This window comes from Podarcis melisellensis, assembly GCF_964234715.1.
Source record: "Podarcis melisellensis genome assembly, chromosome: 7".
NCBI lineage: Eukaryota > Metazoa > Chordata > Lepidosauria > Squamata > Lacertidae > Podarcis > Podarcis melisellensis.
In genome coordinates this window covers 56,143,865-56,154,304 of record NC_138539.1, presented here as the reverse complement: position 1 = coordinate 56,154,304, position 10,440 = coordinate 56,143,865, and the positions used below count along the sequence as shown (strand labels likewise).

The window sequence follows — 10,440 nt, the reverse complement described above, 5'->3', positions numbered from 1 at the left end:
ATGTGGTGCCTTCCAGATGTTTATTATTATTCATTTTACAAGATAAAATGAAGATAAAATAAAAATACAGATTTTAAAAAGAATTAAAACCATTTCTACAACCTCTAAAACCAATAAAATAATTCCTACAACACACACACATATATGTATGTATGTATGTATGTATGTATGTATGTATGTATGTATGTGAGACTCAAGGAATGCTCTCTTAAAAACATCTTCAGTAGATACCTAAACATCACGACACAGCTAATTTCAGCTGGTAATTAGTTCCCAAGGGATGAGCTGCAACACTAAAAGTCAACAATATTCTTGAAACTACTACTCGCAAACCTGATTAGGACTGGGGGCCTGATAACTGGAGGTTCCCCAGACTGGTTGGATGGGAGGTTGCTCTGGTTGTAGTAGCACTTCTGAAAGAGTGGGTACGCAGCTTGGGGGTATTTCTGTATCCACTGCTGTCACCTGAGGCTCAGGAGTGCCTTCCATCAGCTTTGGCTGGTGGACCAGCTGCACCTCTATCTGGACAGGGAAAGCCCAATGGCTGTCATCTATGCTCTGGTAATCTCTAGGTTAGAATACTGCAACGCTTTCTTGCATGGGGCTGGCTCTGAAGATGGTTCACAAACTTCAGCTGATGCAGAATTCAGCAACCAACCCTGGCCCAACTGCACTGGCTGCCAATTACGTACGTTTCTGAGGCCAATTCAAAGTGCTGGTTTTGATCTATTAAGCTTTAAACAGCTCAGGACCACAATACCTCAAGGACCATCTCGCCCCATATGAACCAATCCAGACCCTCAGATCATCACCTGAGGCTCTTCTTTCTGTGCCTCTCCCATGAGACATCCAGAGGGTGGCAACATGAGAATGGGCCTTTTCTGCAGTGGCTCCCTGCTTGTGGAATTCTCTCCCCTGGAAAGTTGGCCTGGCACCCTTGTTTCATATCTTTATGTGTCAGGCAAAAACATCCCGCTTCTTCCAGGCCTCTGGCTAACTAAACAATCTGTGGCTAATTAAACAATCTTACTTTCTTGGGTTCCATGATCATTGCAGATGGTGACAGCAGTCGTGAAATTAAAAGACGCCTGCTTCTTGAGAGAAAAGCAATGACAAACCTAGACAGCATCTTAAAAAGCAGAGACATCACCGTGCCAACAAAGGTGCGTATAGTAAAAGCTATGGTTTTCCCAGTAGTGGTGTATGAGAGCTGGACCATAAAGAAGGCTGATCGCCGAAGAAATGAAATGAAGGAAATCAGCCCTGAGTGCTCACTGGAAGGACAGATCGTGAAGCTGAGGCTCCAATACTTTGGCCACCTCATGAGAAGAGAAGACTCCCTGGAAAAGACCAGAAAAGATGGAGGGCGCAAGGAGAAGGGGACAACAGAGGACGAGATGGTTGGACAGTGTTCTCAAAGCTACCAACATGAGTTTGACGAAACTGCAGGAGGCAGTGGAAGACAGGAGTGCCTGGCGTGCTCTGGTCCATGGGGTCACAAAGAGTCGGACATGACTAAACGACTAAACAACAACAACATGTTATGTATTTTTGTGTGGTGTATACTTGTATTTTGTTCCTGTGATCCTCGGATGAAGGGTAGTCTAGAAATGTAATAAATAATAATAAATAAATCATCTTCAACCATTGGTCTTGCTGGCTGAGACTGATGTCTAACACCTGGAGAACATCATGCAGAAATATTACCCAGGTCACCTGAAGGGGCCCTCCTGCTTCTACCACACATTGCTGAAGTCTGATCTGCAGTTTTATGGAGTAGGATATTTAACAAAGTAGTAATTGGTATTCTTCCTCCTGAAATTAGACATGTGCTGGTAATCTTCAGTTTCCAGCACATATTGCAAGACTTTTTTTTGCTACACAAGTCTTCCCAGAATAGCTATGTTAAGCCATGTATTATTTTTGTCAAAGCAGAATCTCAATATTAAGTTTCATGTTGCCTTATTAGGTCTGCAAACGAGACATAATGGCTGGCAACAGCAACCCCACTGTGTGGGAATCCCTGGCTCACACAAAAGCTCCTACAGACATGGAAATTATTCATTATACTTTTTAAAACATATCTATACTAGTTACCTTAATCACTTCAGAAACTGCAACTACACCCACAACCATAAAATAAAATGTTAATGTTAGCTGGCTCTTGTATACAGTGGTGCCCCGCAAGACGAACGCCTCGCAAGACGGAAAACCTGCTAGACGAAAGGGTTTTCCGTTTTGGAGGTGCTTCGCAAAACGAATTTCCCTATGGGGTTGCTTTGCAAGACGAAAAAATCTTGCGTCCCCCCGCGGGTTTTTTCCGCTTTTTTCGCTCTTTTCTTAAGCCGCTAAGCTGCTTATCAGCTGTTCCGCTGATAAGCCGCTTAACAGCTGATCGCTGGAAGCCGCTTGACAGCTGTAGCGCTAATCCGCTAAGCTGTCAATGGGCTTGCTTCACAAGACAAAAAAACCGCTAGACGAAGAGAATCGTGGAACGAATTCTTTTCGTCTAGCGAGGCACCACTGTACTGCGGGAGCTGACAGAACGTCAAGGTAGCCTTTATAAAATGACAGCATTTAATATATGCAAGAGAAAGTGCGAAAGTTGAAGAGGAAGCATAAATGAATATTTTTTAAGTATCTCTTGTGTGGTGTAATCTACAAAACTGAGGAACACCTTTCCAGCTCAAATATATTCTTGATCTACTATTGCAAAGTTTAAGCAGGCAAGAATTGTGAATTAAGCATTCATTTTACATGAAGAAGAATGTGCCTAAACGCTAGTCAAAACACAAAAATTGGGTTACATATTTTGTACAGCCCAATTATCAAAGCTCTGTGTCTGCACATGTCACAGGGAAATAAACAGGGCTAGCAGTTGAAGAATTGTTTGACTGAGGCAACCTTATTCAGTTAATTCAGTTAATTTCCCTTTAGGCTAATTAACAGCTATATATGACCTTTAGCTGTGGCAGATTCCAATCTTACCCAATGAACTAAGTTTTAAGAAATATCTATCCAAATAGGATTGATTACTGATTCATGCATTATGAAGAGCACAATTCAATGCCATTTTAAAGACTGGAATAACGCCCCGTAATAAGCTGATTAGACTACAAATGAGATCTTATCCTCACGGCCATCACCCTATAATAATAATGCTGATGTTGCCATATCTACATTAATCTAAAATTTAAAACCAAATATATCATTTTAGACTGATACTGAAACCTTGCAAAAACTTATGTTCATATCATTTGAATTAAAAGCATATTAAATGGATTCATTAGAAAATTCTCCTCTTTGCCTTGCATTTTCCCGACAATGTCTACATCCTTAGGCTACAAAACAATTTTTATAATTGGTGCAATAAATCACGAAGCATTGACTTAAAGTTAAGAAAAATTGTTGCCTGGGTGATTAAAATACGAAAACAAAATAAATCCTTTTCTAAATTATAAGATATCCATACACTTCTTGTTTACACAGGTATGAGTACGGAATTGAGCAACGACATACTTATATATGAAATCATTATTTATTTAGATGGTTTTACACTTGAAACGTGCTATGGAAATTTTTCTTTGATTTTTCCACACCATAACATAGACATTTTAAATAAGCTCTGCCCTGTGATTAGGGGACACAGATTCAGAATAACTCACTACAGACACAATTCACGCCACAATAATAAGAGAAGACGTTTCTGGCCCCTGTTAACTGGCTATATGGGTTTAGAAAAATATAGGTGCATACTACTTATTCCAAACTTATAGGACTCAAGAATGAACACTTTGGGGAAGCTATGGGAAACTACAGGAAGTATAAGGAGAATGTAAATCCTGCACAATTAATCAACTATTAAACACAGCTTTCTAGAGTTAACTTTTTTCATAAACATGCAACAGGCTAGTAATAAGTTTGAGGTACGTACTTGGTAAACAGGGCTGAAAAGGAACATGTATGGAACAATTCTTCAAACATATTGTCAGTTTGGGTACCATTTTCTGAAGCAATTCCAATTTATACTGCAAACTTAAACTGGCAACTTTTAATTACTGGATTTGGTTATTAACAGATCCTAAAACTTTACCAATAATTTATAACAGGAAACTGCAACTCACTTTCCCCACATTTATTCTCTTGATCAGCACTTCTAAAGCACAATTCTGCTTACAAAGATAAGATATATAATAATGAAAATAAGAAAAACAACTCATCACTCCAAAATTAGACAAAAAACAAAAAGCCAAAAGAAATAATTTAGATATAAAAGAGGTAAATGAATTCCACTGAACACGGATTCTAATGTCATATACTATTCCTTCTAGATGAAACAAATCAGAGATGGGATAGCTCATCATGAGACTCATAATACCAGGGTCATGGGTTTGAACCACACGTTGGGCAAATGATTCCTACAATGCAGGGGGACAGACTAGATGACCCTCGTCGTCCCTTCAACTCTACAATTCTATGATTTTATTATTCTCTGAAAACTGCTAAACAAACATCTGACAATAGTCTCAGATGTAAATCTCTGTGCCTTAAGATAAAACTATACACTCATAATAACTACCAGGAGAGACAGAACCATTCATTTTCAACGACACCCATGAATACCTTCGTTGAGTTTTCAGAATTTACTAAGGAACTGATTAAAACATGAATTACATCTTCCCCACCCAACTCTGCATGCACAAGACAAATTTCTACTGTTGCCTCCTCACCATCAGCAACTCTCGCATGAGCAGAGAGCTTGCAGAAGTATTGCTAAGTAGGGACCCAACAACATTTGTAAGCTACCAACTAGATCAATTCCAGAATCTTCAATATTGCATGTAACGTATAGTGGTTATTTGATACTGGTTATATTGAACAGTAACTGAGAGATACTATGCACACCAATAATCTCTGTTTTACCAATTATTTTTACCAATTATTTTTCTGAGTGATGGCTTCAGATGTATGGAGGTCAGGCAAGATTCTACAGAATCCTGGACAGCTCCATGCAGAGCTCAGGCTGAATACTCCATAACTGAGGCATGGGAGGAAAGAGCTGTAGTACAGAACCTAAATGCTGTTTTAGACTTAGATAGGAGGTGCAGCACCTAGCTTCACCTTCCATGAGAGGAGCCCTTTCAATTATAGGTGCACAGCCCACTTTAGGAGTCATTGACTCAGATGGCATGGCACAGTCTCCGACAGACACTATGGGTAGGACTCACCTAACAAATCCCATCAGCAGAAGCCCTGTGCAAGGACTTCCCCTCAAAACTGCCTCATGGAGGTTGAGAGAACCCTGAAGCAGTACACAGGGGAAGAAGGAGAATAGTTCCATCTGGCAAACTGAATAGCTTGTGCTGATCAAAATATTTAATGTAGTGTGACTTTGAATTCCTCCCTATGGATCCACTAGGGCTTCTGAGCAGAAGTCAGAGCAGGCCACTGTGACTTCCTTAGGCTGGAGAGGTAGCAGCACAACTGGGCGCCTCTTGCTTCTCGTTTAGTATGTACATCCCTGTTATATGCCAAATCCCTGGCCTCATCGCCCTGAAGATGGGGAGTCCAATCCCAGTATCACAAGAGGGACAACTTCTTGTGCATTCTCATTTGGGGACATCATTTCTCTCCCTTCAAAGTGAAAGAAGAAAACAAGACTGCTACCTGGATGGTGGAGTTTTCACACTAATAAGGAACTGCAGAAATGAAGCGAGAATGAATTAAATAATTATACTGCTTTATACATTTTATATACAGTGGTACCTTGGGTTACATATGCTTCAGGTTACATATGCTTTAGGCTACAGACTCCGCTAACCCAAAAATATTACCTTGGGTTAAGAACTTTGCTTCAGGATGAGAACAGAAATCGTGCAGCGGCGGCGCAGCGGCAGCAGGAGGCCCCATTAGCTAAAGTGGTGCTTCAGGTTAAGAACAGTTTCAGGTTAAGAACAGACCTCCAGAACGAATTAAATTCTTAACCTGAGGTACCACTGTATACATACCCAGTGAAAGCTTGATGTTACCTGTTTTTTTCTATGCTGAATGAGAAAACCACACATTTTTAAGAACTGGTTTAAACTTTTCCCCTAAAACTATGATGCATCCCAGCTGTTCTAATTATGATTGTTTTTTCAGCATTTAACATTTTGCCTCTTTACTGCTGCCTGAAATTATAAGTTTATTTATGTTCACATTTCAGCTGAAGAAACACAACTTTTAATTGTTAACAGATGTAATATCAAAGTATGCTGATTATGTAAATGAAGGCGGGGCATGTGTTGTCATAATCCTAAAAGCTGTATCACAACTTGTCTATGTGCTACTAATTTACTTGTTTGTTTGTTCCATTTAATCCTTTCTTGATGGCACTCTGTAGCAACACTTGAAAATTATTTTTAGAATAGCTGTTAAATTACAAAGCAACAACCCTTTTTAACCCATACGACCCTAGCTTCCTTATTCTCTTCACCATGCAGATTTCTTTTATGAAAGCACAATTATAAATAAGGATTTAGTGCAGAATGTTACAGATCCCAAAGAGTCAGCTATTGATAAAATTGCATGGTATAACAGATAATGCCTTTTGGTTATAGATTATCCTATTGTTTATCCACTTCAATGTGTGAGAAGACTTGAAAAATGAATTACTTTTGACCTAGAATTTATTGTTTCTGGAAGAAGTTTTAATTTCACATCAATGCATCAGAGGGAAAATAATTGTGCACACCATAGATGTGCTGATTGTGTTTTGTGCTATCTTAAAATGCAGCTACACAGATTAAAATAATAATAGGGCACTCTAATTCACATAATGGCACATATCACCTGTCTTTTTGTCAATGACACATTTAAAAGCATCTTTTTATTAGAAACACAAATCAATACACTCAAGGGATTGCAATAACTACCCTAGGCAATTTGTATTATCATTTCCTTCTTTATGTTCTGACTCTTAAGTAACTTATTATTATGAATGGCATGAAAATGGCAACCTGTCACAATTGATTTTTTAAGACCAAGAGTTTTGTTCCCCTTCATTCCTTCCTTCTTTTGATATAACTATCTTCCTACGAAATAAAGGTTCAATTTATAAAAGGCAATCTCAAGTTTCAGCTCATGATAGCTGAAATGTCTTTTTAATGGTCCTTAGAAAGATTATTACCTGGGATTAGCAGCTATCTGCATAGTTTTGACTGTAATTTCCCTCCTCCAACCAGGCAGGATACAAAATTAATTAATTAATTATGAAAGAATGAATGAATTAATGAATCTGAAAAGCAGATCTTAACACGACAGGCAGGTTGATGCAGGATAAGGTGGTATTTTTGGTACCCTGTCTCCAAGATATTTAGGACTTTAAGACAGGGATGGATGACATATTTTGGCCTGAGAGGTGTATTCACCTTTGGCCAATCCTCTGGGGACTGCATGCCAGCAGTGGGTGTGGCCATCCTACAAATCCACATGTGAACACCAAAACAGCCCCACCCATCCCCCTTCAGCAGATGCGCTAAACAAGGCTACTGATCGGATAATCGAGTAAGGGGCAATTTGTACCTCCTAGCCCAGCACTGCACCCACTTTAACTTTTTATCCTTTTTTATCACCACCAAAATTAGTAGGGTCTTGGACACCAGAAAAATTAATGGTATTAAAGAGCTTAGAGGTCTAGGAGGAAACAACAGTTTGCACTCACTTAGGTCTACCAGAGAGAGGCAAGTCAGTTTCAGTGCTAAACACAAGCAATAAGCCAGACTGAAATAGGATTAGATTCTAGTCGTGGGCTTAGCACTGATAATTTATTATTCCCCCAAAGGCCCAGAACTGACAAAATACCACTATCTAGAATACCAAAACCTGTGTAATCACTGATGAGCTGAATTCAGAAAGAAATATTCTCAATTAAAAATAAAAAAAATGGGTGGGAGGGAGCTAATGAAGCATTAGCAGACTAAGAAAACTTGTTCTATGAGCAGGTGTATTTCACGGATTCTCGAAATGTTTCCCCGAAACAACAATTTTCAAACACAAAAGCCAACCTCAAAAAAATTAAGCACCACACTAATCATAACTGAACAGCATCTTATAACCTCAGCAATGCTTCTTCCCCACTGTTTGGGCCTCACTACTTCTAATGGGTCCACATCCCAACTGAGACCTGCAAGGCTTGTTGATTTTATGCTAGATTGACTCGTGATGTCCTATGTCGCCCGTAAGAGACCCACTCCAACTTGAGAAACACTGCAATAAAGGCCATAACTGAATACCATTTGGATGAAATCCAATGTTAGTCACACTCAATGTCAGACCCATTGAAGCCAATGAAATTAAGACCATTAATTTCAGTGAGTCTACACTGAGTAAGTCTTAGTCGGAGATCACCCTTTATCTGAATTTTCACCACGCACATAATGATATACATTCCCCAGGTTTTAAGCATGCCACCTTTATGCACTGCCCAAAATAATTATGAGTAACAAGAAGTAATTTAAAAACTGACCAATGAAATACCAAAATGATGAAATGGAAGCATGTTCCATTGCTGGAAAAGCTAATCTAGTACAGTACTGTAAAGCACAGATGGGAAACTATTTTCAATAGAAATAAATACAATAAGCAGAAGTTAGGACAAGTAATCAGTTGTACTGGCTGAATTGGTGGAGAATCGTAATATATGAATTTAATCCTCTCTTTAGCATGAAAAAGAAATACATAGAAAAGGTAAAGCTGTTCAGAATTTTAAAGGCATTTAGTACAGCACTCTTGCTAATCAAACCAGCCTACCTTATTCTTTGGATTGGAGGTGTTCATTACACTCCGAGTCTCTTTTCCGGTATAAATAACAACACCAATTACTGTTCCTGCAATAAATAAAACAAAGAAAACTGTTTATAGGAAAACTTTATAACTTGGGAAATAAAATGTTAAAAATGGTGATATAATTATTCATTCAGCTATCATAAAAATACAAACTTTCCTCTTAGTATTGTTGATGTAGAAAACTACTACAGTGGTACCTCAGGTTAAGTACTTACAGTGGTACCTCGGGTTACATACGCTTCGGGTTACACCTGCTTCAGGTTACAGACTCCACTAACCCAGAAATAGTACCTCGGGTTAAGAACTTTGCTTCAGGATCAGAACAGAAATTGCACGGTGGCGGCACGGCAGCAGCGGGAGGCCCCATTAGCTAAAGTGGTGCTTCAGGTTAAGAACAGTTTCAGGTTAAGAATGGACCTCCGGAACGAATTAAGTACGTAACCAGAGGTACCACTGTAATTCGTTCTGGAGGTCCGTTCTTAACCTAAAGCTGTTCTTAACTTGAAGCACCACTTTAGCTAATGGAGCCTCCCGCTGCTACTGCGCCACCGGAGCATGATTTCTGTTCTCATCCTGAAGCAAAGTTCTTATCCCAAGGTAATATTTCTGGGTTAGCAGAGTCTGTAACCTGAAGTGTATCTAACCTGATACGTATGTAACCGAGGTACCACTGTACAATATAATATTGTGGGCTCATTCACATATTTTATCTGCCTAAGTAAACTCTCTCCCCACCCCTGTCTGGTCATTTGAGAACCCTTGAGTATCTAACGTAATGGGTATTTGAGGGTAGTTAATAGTATGGAGTGACTTCAGATAAGAATTTCTGAACTCTCCACTAGGCTATACAGTGCCCACCCTAATTACACGTGCATTGCATTCCAGGTCACCGCACAAATAATTTCATATGTGAAATAGCATAAAGTCTAAACGCTTATTTCCCCCTGTTTTCCAGTTGTCTCTCCCACTCTCTCTCCACATCAATAAAGAATGCATTGTTTACCTGAGGCAACAACTGTGCTTGCCCATAATGTATTTTCTATGCTTAGGCTTTCATGAACTGTTGGGTCACTGTCTTCCTGTTAAAAACAAAGCCAACTTGTAAAACTATTTTTCAAAAATACAGTATAATCATACATACATGCATGTATGGGGAAATATTGCCTCTAACAATATTGTATACGCCCACATTCATAATGGACTAGCATTTAAAGATCATTAGGATTTTTATATGGTAATAAATGTCAGATAAAATTGTGAGAAAATTATAATAAATATTTTTTTCAAAATATACAAAATTGTTTAGAATTAAATATTGCATCTAGAATTTAATTGATTTAAGTGATTAACTTAAAACTATTTGGTCTCACTGACGAGAATCAAGTGAATTTCACTGGGATGGACAGAGCAATCCAAACCACCACATCTGTTGGGAGGGGTCTGAATGAATCATTATATATTCCCCTTACTAAAAAGGGGCCCATGGTGGCAGAAAACCCCACCACTTGCATGGAGGGCAGAGAGCAATGGGAATAATGCTCAACAAAAATCTCCTCCTTCAGTCTTCTCTCATCTCCACCCATAGATTACCTGTCCCAGTACCTGCAGCTCTGC

At 39.0% G+C, this 10,440-nt stretch overlaps 1 protein-coding gene across 6 annotated transcripts in view; it reads right to left on the bottom strand.

Annotated features, from left to right (window-relative positions):
* Positions 1 to 10,440, bottom strand: part of ATP9B (ATPase phospholipid transporting 9B (putative)) — a 114,273-nt gene that overhangs the window by 50,931 nt on the left and 52,902 nt on the right. For all 6 annotated transcript variants that reach the window (XM_081919432.1, XM_081919433.1, XM_081919434.1 and 3 more), the window contains 2 exons: positions 9,830 to 9,905; positions 8,791 to 8,867 (listed from right to left, as the gene is read on the bottom strand). In XM_081919432.1, coding sequence (XP_081775558.1) covers positions 8,791 to 8,867; positions 9,830 to 9,905 — 153 coding nt within the window. The remainder of the gene's footprint in view (positions 1 to 8,790; positions 8,868 to 9,829; positions 9,906 to 10,440) is intronic.